This window comes from Lutra lutra, chromosome 8 (assembly GCF_902655055.1).
Source record: "Lutra lutra chromosome 8, mLutLut1.2, whole genome shotgun sequence".
Classification (NCBI taxonomy): Eukaryota; Metazoa; Chordata; class Mammalia; order Carnivora; family Mustelidae; genus Lutra; species Lutra lutra.
Genome location: NC_062285.1, coordinates 60,497,070 through 60,509,904, shown reverse-complemented (window position 1 = coordinate 60,509,904; position 12,835 = coordinate 60,497,070). Strand labels below are relative to the sequence as shown.

General features: G+C 57.6%; 1 protein-coding gene across 7 annotated transcripts in view; it reads right to left on the bottom strand.

Moving 5' to 3' along the window:
* The window catches only part of HDAC7 (histone deacetylase 7), a 35,884-nt gene extending 26,617 nt beyond the window's left edge, over positions 1–9,267 (bottom strand). For 3 of the 7 annotated variants that reach the window (XM_047741691.1, XM_047741697.1, XM_047741696.1), the window contains exon 1: positions 7,896–8,013. In XM_047741691.1, the coding sequence (XP_047597647.1) occupies positions 7,896–7,998 (103 nt within the window). In that variant the 5' untranslated portion in view covers positions 7,999–8,013. Of the gene's footprint in view, positions 1–670; positions 845–7,895; positions 8,014–8,535; positions 8,850–8,996; positions 9,034–9,249 lie in introns of those variants that run through there. The other 4 variants (XM_047741698.1, XM_047741694.1, XM_047741695.1 and 1 more) reach the window with 4 other exon arrangements.
* Between the last annotated feature and the right edge of the window lie 3,568 nt (positions 9,268–12,835).

Sequence of the window (12,835 nt, the reverse complement as noted above, 5' to 3'; positions counted from 1 at the left end):
GGCAGGTTGCACAACCAGAGCAAGTCCCCCTCGGAGCGGCTATTTGAGTGAATTCCCTTGGAAGGAGAAGCTCGCTTCCTCTCTCTGCCCCCTCCTAACACACACCTCTCTCTTTCTCCATCTCTCCCCCAGGTCTCAGACACACTGGAAGGCCTTGGGCAGGTAGAAGAGATGGAGGCACCTACCAGTGCAGAACAGAGCACCCTCCTGGAGGGCAGACTCCTGGGGACCAGGAACACAGCCAAAGACCATCCGTGCCCTCGGGCCTGCGGCAGGTCAGGGGGAGGTAGAGGCCGCTGTGGAGGCCCAGGCCATCATAGATAGAGGAGGCTGTGAATAGCAATACCTCTGAATGGTGGCACTCATAGGACCCCACATTAATATTAATGACATTAAGTACCCAGAGTTCCCCAACCCAGTTGGGCCAAGGTATTCCCCTCGTTTTGCCTATTATTGTTGGAAGGTGGCAGAGGTCTGCCAGGCGGATTCTCCCGGTGACAGGATTCCCTCCTGCAACCAGGGTTCTGCGGCTGCCCTTGGTGGGCCAAGGCTTCTTCCTGACCACGAATCCAGCCAGTGCTCACACAGCCTTCAGGGAACTCAGCAAACAGACGCATGGTCCTGGGTACTGATTTGGACAAACTAGCTGTGAAGGACAATTTCTGGCCACCTGGGAATTCGATGAGTTGAGAATTTACGGTCGTGGAAGGTGGCAAGCGCTGAAAAACCAGCAGGTGCAGTGTCATCTCGTTTTCGTAAAAAATATGACCCAGAGAGGCATGTCAGGAAACAGGGAGATGCGAAGCGGTATTGTGGCCATGGTCTCTGACCGCTGGGACTGGAATGCTTCTCAGTTTTTAAATTTCTGCTTGTCTGGGTTGTCTGATCATGTACAATACACAAGAATTGCCTCTGTAATGATAAAACAGAACACAGACATGTATGTACACAAACACACGTGCGTGGTAAGGATGTCACAGTGGGTCGCGAAGTCGAGGTTCAGCTTCTGGTTCCCATGAGAATGAGGACAGCAGGCTTTCGTCAACTCCGTGCACCCTTTTCGAGGACCCTGATAGCCTCCGTGGTTCCGCATTATTTACCACCTCGCATCCCCTGCCTCTTCTGAATCGCACAGAGGGCCTAGCACAGGGCCGGGCACCCCGTTAGGACTGACTTAACAAATGCCTGTAGGCTGAATAATGATCATTTCCTGAAAGAAATGCCTCCTGCCTCTTCCAGGGCCACAGTGCTGGGATTACTCACTGCTGACATCACTGACCTTCCCACCCCTCCTCAGCCTCCTGTTCCTCTTAGGAGCTGCTAGGGAGGGGCTGAAATAAAGGTCACTGCAGCAGATGCTGGCAAGGTATCCCACATCAGGCCCATGAGGGCGGCCCCATCCCAGACCCTTCCCCAGTGCCAGCTGGCTGGGAGGCCCAGGGGTCCTCCAGCATCCTGCCTCGCTGGGGGAGCCTGGGGGCAGTGGACTGAAAGAGAGAAGAAGGGGTCCACCCTGGGACTTCTGGCAGCAGACTCCTGCTATTCCAGGCCCTTATGGGTGGAGGAATCTGGAACAGTGAATTTGGCCTGGTTTTGCCTGTGAACTGGGGCTGGGTCCAGTTTCTGTTCTTCATGTCTTTAACGTTCCCTATCCCTGACCTTCAGAAATATGAACAATAACATCAATAAGAATGATGCGTATTCTGTGTGCACGAGCTTCACACGGGGCACGGCACTGCCATTATTTACTTTAAACTTTACGGCAACTCCACGAGGTAGAAACTGTTGTTGCTTTCATGTTACGGACATGGAGAAACTGAGGCACAGAGAGCCACGTGCCTGAGGTTACACTTAGCTGTCTGTGGGAGGCACAGGGACTCTGACAAGGCCATCCCATCCCTCCTTCTGTGTCCTCACTGGAAGGCTCTGCTGCCAGGCTTTGCAATGGGCGCAGGAGGGTCCAAAGGTGATAAGGAACATCTGTAGGGTGCTTTTGAGTCCCCCACGTGTTTGCATCCACATCTGAGAAAATCCCGACTTGAAAGACTAGGAAACCAAGACTTGGTGGGCCTTTCGTGGCTTTGCACAAGTTTCCACAGCCATTCAGAATCCAAGCCAGGTCTCTCGCCTCAGAAGGGTACATTTCTTCCCCTAGGTCCTACAGTCCACTGGCCCAACTCTCAGGACGGCTCTGAAGGCCTGGAAGGGAGATGCACGTCCTCTAGAACCATGGAGATGAAGGCTGCGCTCAGCCCCTCGGCCCAGTGGGGGGTGGGGGAGGGGTGCTGTGCCAGCACCTCCTTGGCGTCCCCCGTGACTCACTCCTGGGACCCAGGGGAAACGCAGCCCTGCGCCGCGGGCAAACATTGCCTGCCTCCTGCCCCGCCTACAGCTCCCCGCCTCCACATTTGCTAACCGAAACCCGGCTGCTGCTATTTTTAACCCTCCAGCTCCCCCTCGCCTGGGGCTCCCCCCTGCACCCCACCCCCACCCCCTGCCCCAACCGGGTGCCACCAGCTTGTCATTCTGAGAGCAGTTCTCTAACCTGAACGCCCCGGCGGGTGCAGCGGATGCCCGGGCAGGTTTGTGGGGCAAGCAAAACAAGACGGTTACAGCCCAGTTGCCGAATTCCCCCACCCCAGACTCTTTCCGAACCTGTGGCTCCCAGCCGGCCCCGCCTTTCCCAGCCTTCCTGGGAGCTGGGGGAGGCAAGAATGAGACTTCCTGGGCTGGGAGTGACAGCAGGAGCCGGAGCTGGGCTCCTCAGAGTGGGCTCTGCAGGGAGCTGAGCTGTACTGCTGAGCGGGAATAGGGTACCCCAGGGCAGAGGCTCTCCCTGAAGGCCTAAGGTCTCTGACCACCAGGCTTTCCAATCCCTGCAGGCAACATGGGGAAAAAAGGAAGTGGGAAGGAAGCAGGGTGGGGATGGTGAGTATAGCCCCCAGCCCTCCTTACTGAAAGTCCCCTCCCCATCCTGCTGTCACAGGTACACAGGGGCTGGGGTTAAGCTTGGGAGTGAATGCCTGGGACGCTCAGGAGTCCAGGGGGCTGAGCAGCCTAAAGGAGGCCCAGGGTAGAATGCTAGCAGAGGCAGGAGGGGGAGGGGATGGAAGAGGGCTCTTCTCTTACCTGGGGGGCTCCTCTAACTCCTTGGGTCTCTAAGGAAAAGGCTGCAGCTCCCTGCAGCCTCAGCTCTATGTCCCCCAGGGAACCTCCCTCAACACACACACACACTCTGCAGAAAAGGCTGGAGGTGAGAGGGTCTAAGGGCTTCTTGCCTGATGTGAAAATTAGCCTCCCGAGAGGGAGAAGGGGTAGGACTGCAGGGGCACTAGCTGATGTCTGCCCTCTGGGCTGAGAGTCTCTCTCACCCAGTTTGGGAAGCTGATTCCAAGGGCCCAGGAGAAGCTCTGGGGCACCCAGCCAAAGGACCTCTCCAGGCCTTCTCTTCTGTCCGGACCCCAGATCGATCGGCCAGTTTTGGCCTCCTTTGCCCTGGCTTCTCTGGTCCCTGGCCCAGAGCTTCTCTCTGGTCCGCCCTCCCTTCCAGGGCCAGGTCCTCTCTAACTCTTGACCCTCTCCACAGTGATTCCTGAGCCAGGTGAATAAATCCCAGTGGCTACAGAGGCAGCCAGGCTAGACCCAGAGAGGAGGGACTTGGCACCAGAGTTCCCAGGTGGAGACATGGGGAGGAAGGGGATGAGGCGGGAGGAAGGGGAGGCTGGAGCGTCAGGAATGGGGTGGTGCTTGAGAGCTCCTGGGGAGAGGCTGCTGCCTTCCCCACACCCAACACGTGCCTGCGTGGGGTCCTGGACTCAGCCTGGCAGAGGGAAAAGCTGCTGCTCCTTGGAGCAGCCTCAATTCCAGCACTGCCCAGGTCCCCCTCCTCCCCTTCCCCTCTGCCAACCTCAGGGGGCTGCTTGAGGGAGCAGAGACCCTGCTGCCTGCCTCAGAAGCTCTGAGGACTCACTTCTGGTCTGGGGAGGTGAGAGAAGGCATCAATGTCACCTTCTCAAGCCACCTGGCCACCCTCTTTAAGGAAGTCCCACCTGGCTATTTCTCTATTGCTGCACCCAGTTCATTTCCTTCTTAGGGCTTATCACAATGTACGAGATATATATACACTCATTTCTTGACTTGCCTCCTCGTTACTGTCTCTCTCCTCCACTAAAGTGGAAGTTCCCTGAGGTCAGACGCTCTGCCTATGTGTTCACTGCATATCTGCGCCCAGTGCCTGGCACATGGCACGGCCCGTCAGCCTCCAACGAAGGTGTGACTAGCTGAACGACCGGCTCAGTAACGGGGCCCCCGGGCGGCCACCATCCCCTTTACGGTAGATGCTCAACAGTTCCAGGACTTCCTCAGGGAGAGAAAGCAGGCTGTAATAGGAAGAGCAAGGTCGGGAAGCCTGGCACCCCAGAGGAAAGGTCAAGGCCCAGTTCGCGTCCACACCGGGCCCCATTGGGCCCAGTGTGGACTCGTGCACACACGCACACCGAGAGGACGCTTGGGTAGGTCCTGTACTAGTTTTGAAAGGGTGGACTTCTGTCCTAGATCTTCCTCTCCATAGCCCTGTGTCCTTGGACAAACCACATACCTTTATGGATCTCGGTCTTCTCAAAAGAAAAAGTGAAAATGTTGGCCCCCGACCAGTGGTCCTCAGACATGGCTTTGCACCAGAATCACTCGAAGCACATATTATAACCCAGATTCCTGGGCCCCAACGCTGCAGATTCTGAGTTGGTCTGGAATGGGGCCCAAGGGTCTTTATTTTTAACCCCCTCCCAGGTGCCGGAAGCAAATCGTTCGGGAACCGGCACTGGAGAACCACGACTGAGACAGTGCTTTTCAGCAAACATTCAGACTTCTATGAAAAACCCGCTGTTCCATAGGTATACGTTCCCCCAAAACATGTCCATACATCCTACACGGAACAATAAATCGCAAAGGTACCCAACTCTACGGATGTCGAACCTCTGAATTACATGTGTGCGTGCTTTCCAAACACCTCATCCAGAGCCCCCACATGGGTCACAAACTGCCACAGAAACACCACAAGTACACACACCAGTCCCAGAGGGCACACAACCAGACCCCCACCACAAACCCCGTGTGCACACACACCCATCACATGGGGACCCACTCTAAACAAACGCTCTCCTGAATTTATTTTGCCTCTGGGAACCAGTCCAGGACCAAAGGAGCTATGCTCTGCTGATGAAAATGTCCCTCTGGCCTCTGCCACCCCCACCCCAACCCTGTGCCCCAGGCAGCATGCAGTCCACTGTCCCCTGGTCGAGGGAGGGCTGCTGGAGGAGGAGAGAGGAGAGACAGAATGAGGGGAGGTACAGAGCCCTCTCCAAAGTCCAGCAGACCCTCCTCTTCCCCTGCTGCCCCCCACCCCCTAACCAGGAGATGCGAAGGGGTCCACACCCAGGTTCCACCCCCATCAGTGCTCGCTCCAACTACTTGCCCGGATTCCCAGGCCCTGGTCCTCGAGAGCCAAAAGGGCTAGGGAGGTGGCCCGATTGAGGGACTCCTCCTAATACTCAGGCTTCTAAGGAAAGGGCTGTCTGGGGGCACCTTCCTGCAGCCCAAAGGCCTGGGTCCCCTTGGGAAGGTTACCACAGAAACGGGGAAAATATCACAGGGAAACACAATAGCCGGCAGGGTCACCTGCTGACCAGGCTTCCTGCTGTGTTGCCCACCACTAACCACCCTCCCCCCCAACACACACACACCACCTCCTTGCCCTCATGGCCTCCTTCTCTGGCCTCAGCTTGGGCCTCCTCACCAGCGCGCTCCTTCCTGCCTCCCCTGGCTTGGGGGAAGCGGCCTTAGACAGAAAGTGCTCCTCTGTGGCTCTAAAGGACATCAGGGATGGCCCAGAGCTGAGCCCCCCACTCCTAATCCTACCAACGCCCCCACCACAGGAAATCAAAGCTTCCTGCCCCAGAGGAAGTGCCCCATCTAGTGAACCAATCCAACACACACAAATGCACAGTCCTGGACAGATGCCCTCCCCCCGGCTCCGGGGCCTTCCTCCCGCCCTGCTTCTAGCAATACCTCCCGTCCAGTCTTTAGTCTGACCTAGGACAGGCCAAGGCCAAGGTGCAAGGGTGGGCTTGGGCGGCCCTCAGCCAGGCCAGAGGAGGAGAAGGTCAGGAGAATGGGCACGAGCAGAGTTAGAGGGTCTGGTTCTGGCCCACTCAGCCTACCATTCCCTGGCTGGGTGACCCTGGGCCTTGCCTGAGCTCATCCTCTCTCGGGCCTCCCCTTCGCACTTGAAAATTACCAGCTCTTAATGAAAGGCCAGGAGGAGGAGAACAGGAGGCCGGGGTTACACCGGCTTCGGCCTTCCAGGTCCTTGAGCCAGCATGCCTACACTAAAGGGGGGTCCCCACCCCCATCACACATGTGTTCATCACTCCCAGGGGTTTTCACTGAGGATTGGGGAGATGATCGAGAAAGAAAGAGTTCCAACTCTCCTTCCCAGAAGCCACTAAGGATGAAAGCTGGGGTCTGTCCATCATCCCTGAAGGAAATTGGGGGCAGCATAACAGTCTCCACACTAGACGCCAGTCCGTTTCTTTCGAGTCAACCTCTCTTCTTCTGTGCTCTGGGAATTGGACCTGAAATACTGTCCCCATTTTATTGATGGGGAAACTGAGCTTCAGTGTCAAAGCAGAGGGACCAGTTTGGATTCTTGGGGGGGGGGGGTGGTCAGTGCAAGACCCGAATGCAACCTTGCCAGCCTCAGTCAGGATCCCAGCTTAACACCAAGCGGCCAGAGAGACACCCACCCGGGGGCCAAAGCTAAGAACACAGAGGCCTCAGGAGGACACTGCCCCAGGGCCATTCTGGATGTAACACCAAGGGGCAGCTCTGAGCCTGTCCCTACAGGGTGGGGGAACATCAGGGGACTAAAGGCAGGGAAGAGTACTAGCGGGTCCAGACCTGGTTCTGGTCTAGGTTCACTGGGTACAACACAGTGACTGCTCTGTGCCTTAGTTTCCCTCTAAAGTAAATACAGAAAAAAAAAATTACTTAAAAACTAAGGCAAGTAGAGGGAACATAGAGCAGAGAGTAAGGAGGATGAGCTGATAAGCAACGATGAGCTAAGAGTAGCTTGCAGAAGCCAGAGAAGGAGCCTGGGAAGTATAAAAGGGTTGGGGTGAGGAGTGAGGAAAGAAGCGTGTGTGGCAGCCAAGCCACTTTAGGGACCTGGACTATGGGGTCCTTGTTGGGGAGATACGGGCTACCAAAGTACCCCATTAGGAGACAGGGAACTGAGTCACAGTCTACTTTCTTTCAGCCCAGTGGCTGGGCAGTGGTCTTGGGGAAGGTTCCCATGGGTCCTGCTGCAAGTCCAAGGGACAGGCAGATGCGTCCAGATGCTGAGTCCCCAGCAGGGTCACTGAGGGCCAATGCCTCATTCTCAACCTAAAAACTGGCAGGCAGAGCTGGGCCTCAAGCAGATGTTGAATCTGGGCGTGGGGAGGGATGGGCAGCAGCAAGACAGCCAGTGTCCAGATGCGGTGGTAGGCCTCTGTGTGCAGGACAGCCAGCAGAGACAAGGGAACGGCCAGGACTCGCGGGGGGTGGGGTGGGGGGAGGAGCAGCAGTGGCTGGGAGGTCAGATACGAATGGGCAGGCAGAGAGAAGGAAACGCGGCTGGGAGAACTCGGTGGCCTGCAAGCTCCAGCGGGCTCTCTCCTAGCCACGGGCCTATGGAACTCAGGGCGTCGGAGCTGCCAGATTTACCCCCTGCTCACGCTCCCCAGCACCAACAGACCTCAGGCCTGGGGGGGGCGCACATCCCGTTCCCCACCCCTTAATACACAGTCTTGTGGTCCCCACCCTCTCGCGCAGCTCCCGGCACCTCAGCAGCTCACTTGGGCACAGGTGTCTCCTCGCCCTGATGGGTGAGCAAGGGTGGGGGGCGGTGCTCAGAGAAACCTCACGGTCCGGGACCCCCTGCGGAGGGGTCGGCTGCATTCGGCCCTCCCGGGCCCCGCGGGATGGGGGCGCTGATGTCCAGCGCCAAGAGCCGGGCCCCAACTCGGTGGGTCGTGCCCTTTGCCCTCGCGCTTCCAAACCTTCCGCCCCGGAGCACCGCCCCCTCCCGGGCCCAGCGGCGGCCCTCTGTCCCTCCCCCGGTCCGCCGGTCGGTCCTCCCCGGGCTTGGGGGTGATGGGACGCCCGGCCTGCGCGCCGGCGGCCCGGGGCCTCCAACTCCCTCCCTCGGGCCTGTCGCTGCCCCGGGGCGGGCGGATGTGGGCGCCCCGCGGGAGGCCCGAGCCCTCCGGCCCCGGAACCGGCCCCGGCCGAGGCGGGGTGGGGGGGACCTGCCAGAGCCCCCGCGGAGCGGGCGGGGCGGGCGCGGCCGGGGGGCGCAGTCCAGGCGGGGCCCGCGGGCCGCGCGGAGCCCGAGCCGGAGCCGGAGCCGGAGCCGAGCCCGAGCCGGGGCGGGCGGCGCTGGGTGCCGCGCGCAGGGCGGGGCGGGAGGGGCGGGGGGCGCAGCCCAGTACTCACCAGCGCCGGGGCTGTGCATCCAGGGGCCGGGGCCCTCAGAGCGGGGGGCTCATGGCGGGGCGGGGGGCTGGGGCGCCGGCCTCACATCCCCCCAGTCGCCGGCGGCTGCAGAGCAACTGAGAGACGGCGAGAGGAAGGGAGGGGGCCGGGAGGGGGAGGGCCCTGGCAGCCCGGCCGGCCGGGTAGGATGACAATGGAAGGAAATGCTTTATCTGAGTCTGAGAGCGGGCCAAGGGGGAGGGGAGGGAGAGGGCAGGCGCTCGCGGCCCGGGGACACACCACCGCGGCAGACACTGCCCGGCGCGGCGCTCGGGCGGCGGGCGGACACCCAGCGCGGCCCGGGAGGCAGCGCAGAACCCGGAACGCGGGACGCGGCCCCGACCCGCGCGCGACCGCCGCGCTGCCGCCCAGCCCCAGGCGCCGCGCGCCGACCCGCGCACAATTCCCGGAAACCCAGATACCTGAGCGCACGCAGCCTTGCATACACAGAGTACACGAGCGCACAGCCCTGTTTACACAGGGGCACAATCGTTCGCACAGACACACTTCTGGGAGGGACCCCCGCGCTCGCAAGTGCGTGCACGTACGGCCCCACCAGCAAACAGCCGCACACAGGGACGTGAGACACTCGTGGAGTCCCAAGTCCCGGCCAAGGAATCCCAGACGGACACCCCTGTTCACCCCCCCACCATACCCCTCATCAACACGACTTGCCTGAGGAAAGTTCCAGGATCTGATTTGAATCACTGCCCAGCCCTCCCCCCTGCCCCCCCCACCACGCCTGCCGAGGGGAACAGAAGGGTCCAGCCTGTTCCTATTAAAAGAAAAAGGGGGTGGGGGCGGTGCTGATTTTGAAAGTTTTCTTTTTTTAAAGAAAATTCTCAAGGGATTTCCTTCCCTCCTCTCCTCTTCCTCTCTTCCTCCCATTCCTTTCCCCCCCACAACCCTCCCCCCTTCTTTCCCCCTCCCGGTCCCTATGAGTCAAACTTCAGCAATGTGCCCAGTGTCTCCCAGTGCATTACAGCGGATCACAGAAATGTTCCAGTCTGTGAGTCGGAATGCAGCCGCCTCCAGCCCTCCCTCAGCTAGTAAACTCAGCTCTGGGCCAGATTTGCGCAGCAGTCCTCCCTGCACTCCCTGCCCACCCCCCCACCCCCGCCCCCACTTCTTAACAGGACCAGAAGGTCAGACTCAGGGGTCAGGGGCTGAGGACCTCCCCATTGTGCTCCCTGGCCTAGCCTATCAGCTCCGTGGCCTCTGGCAATGGGCTGGGTGGGAGACAGAGGCTGGCTTTGGGAAGGGGAGAGGTCCACAGCCCAAAACACTAGACTCTCCGGTGATGGGAGGCGTCACCTCCAGAAGGCAGGATGCGGGTTCCCTCTGACTTCCTAACTATCCTACCTCCCTCTATCCTTGGAACACCAAGAGCCTCACGATTCTACCGAAGGAGAAACTGAGGCGGAGCCAGAAGCAGAGCCATACCACATGGGAAGCAAGAGTCCACGGTGGCCTAGGAGGGCTTGGACATGGCAAGGTCCAGCTTCTGACTACAGACTCTCGTTCGCACAAGCGCAGCTTGGGCCTCCTCACTTGTTGCTACCTGGGGTTTGTAGTGGTCCCTTTCCCTGTCCCAGGGCTCAGTCAGCAGGCAGGACCAACCCCTCTGCTCTTGTTAACTAACTCTCACAAGCTCCTTGCCTGGCATCCAAGCCCTTCTATGGCACGGCAGCACACTGTGCAAACACCCCTCCCTCCCCCCATATCCCGCTATTTTTTTCTCTTCTGCCCAGTGGCTCCTGGTACTTGGTATTCAACAATATTAGTTGCTGTTATTTCTCTCATTATTTCAGCTAAACTGGGCTCCTGTCTGCGCCCCATCATGCCCTCAGGCTTTCCTACTCCCTTACTTTGGCTCATCGTGTTTCCTCCACAAATGATGTCCTCCCCGTCCCTTGCTGCTCCTGTTGAAATCTTTCCAGTTCTCAGGGGTCTATAGCCACTTTCTCCTGGAGACTTTCCAGGATTCCCATATCCAGAGGGATTCTCCCCCTCCCTGAAAGGACCCCACCAGCACTTTGTCAGTCTTGCTCTGTGCACTGACTTTCATCCACCTAGTCTCTGTGTCTCAACTCTCCTTCTTCCCAAGAATGTTCAAGAGTGGACGTCCCCTGATCCCTTAGTCATGGGTGCGTTTCTTGCAGTATCTTGCTAAATGGCTTGCACAGAACTCAAGTTCTCTATGAGTTCTTTGCTGAAGTGAGACAGATGTTCCCAGATGTCAAGGACCATTCCTCCCCGAGCTGGACACCCCTTTTCCCCATGACCCCCTATGCTGACACTGAAAGACGCATGTTTTTCTGCCTCAGGTGCATTCTTCCCAGCTCTCACCTCCAAACCAGATGACTGGATCCTTCCAGATCCCTCCTTCGTGCCCATGGCTTCCAGAAAAATTGCTTGGCTACTTCAGACTCCTAGCCTCTCCCCTCCCCCACATCATCTCTCTCCCTTAACCCTGCCATCCCCACACCTTAATACACCCCAGGCCTCCTGGAGTAGTTTCTGGACTGAAATCAGGCCCCTGTTGCCTCATTTCTGCCATGTGCATCATTCACATATTTCTTTTGAGCCTTCTTTTTCTTTTTGACCTAATCACTGAATTTTAAGAGATTGGAGCAAAAAAGTGTTGTCTCCTCCTGCCTCAGTCTGTCCCCCAAGTATCCAGTGCTTCCTACACACACCAGGACTCACCATCCCTCCAAACTGTAGACAGCAAGACCACATGTGAGACCAGCATCCAGAAAGCTGGACTGTGTACCTCCCTCCCTGGACAGCACAACTCCTCACTCCAGCACCACCACCCTCCCACTGGAGGCAGGGTCTTAAGCCAGTTTCTAAGTCCCACGCCCCTTGCTGGGATGTATCAGAGGCCCCAGGAGCGCTGAGAGACATGAGGCAGGAAAGTGCAGGCTGCCTATCTCTCCTCTATCCTGGTTACCATGGGAAGTTTCTCTGCAGAGCTCTGGAGTCAGACCTATCTCCCAGGCGGCTCAGCCAAGCACCTTGCAGAAGACTTTAGCCCCAAACGACCTGCCTTGGCTCCCTCGAGTCTTCCTGGAGTCTCTGGCCAGTCCCAAGCTGCAGGACACACCCCTTCTGCTTCTCTTTGGGCTTCTGGGCCTACTTGACCTTCTCTTTCTCCTCTCCTATCTTTACTTGAGTACTTTACAACTATATGCCGTGTAGCAGGCTTATGTTATCCTCTTGGCAGACATTAGATCATTTATTCTTAATAATCCTTGTTATGCTCACGATTAAAGTATGGCCCACAAGGGTTACGAAATCTGAACCAAAGTTACCCAACTAGTAAGCGATGGGGTCAGTTGCTCCTTCAACAAATATTATTGGGTGCCCACCCTGGGTCAGGATTCAAAGCTCCAGAAAGTCATCCAGTCTACACTCAGGGCTCTGAGACCACTCTCGTCCCTGCCTTCTAGATGCGGTAGCCAAAGCCACAATTCCTCCCTAACCCACACTTCCCACACACTCCCCACAAAGCCTATCAGAAAGTGCTCATTCCCCACAGCCTCTGTGAGACCTCACAGTTTTCACTGCTTTGGGGTGGGCCTTGCATTGCCGTTTCTGAACCTGGGATCAAATGCCAATTCACAGGGTTTGGGATTTGCGGACTGATAGGGGAGGTAGGTCTCCAGATCCAAATAAAGGGTTTCATGGGACCAGATATAGCAAGTGGAAGGCAGGAAGGAAGGAAGGAAGGAGGGAAGATAATTTGGATTTACTGAGCGTCTCCTTTGTATCATTTGCTGCTCAAGGTCCTTTCACTTATATCTTGTCATTATCCCCATTGTTTCAATGAGCAAACGTAAGTTCAGAAATACAAAATGATTTGCCCAAGTCCACACAGCCAGTAAATGACTTAATCCTGAATGTCTGATTCAGAGCCTGTGCAGTATCTCGTGGCAGGTTGGAACAATGGAGAAGCTGCTGGCCTCGTGTAAACCTGGCTGCTTGCGGTCTCAGCTGATCTATGTGTGACATTCTCGAAGCCAAATGTACCTCCCAACTGACCCCAGCCATAGTGTCTCATCGCCGGCTCCCCCCGTTTCTCTGTCGGCATCACACAGTCAGAATTAGAGGAGCTACGAAAGTATTCCAGTTAGGACTAGGAGTGCAGCCAGTCAGGCCCCCCACCTTGAATTTCAAGATGGGAGGGAAGGGGGGATACATCCTTCCGGGCCAGAATTGGGTGGCTAAGTCCAGAAGAGGCTATAAGTCCAGATGG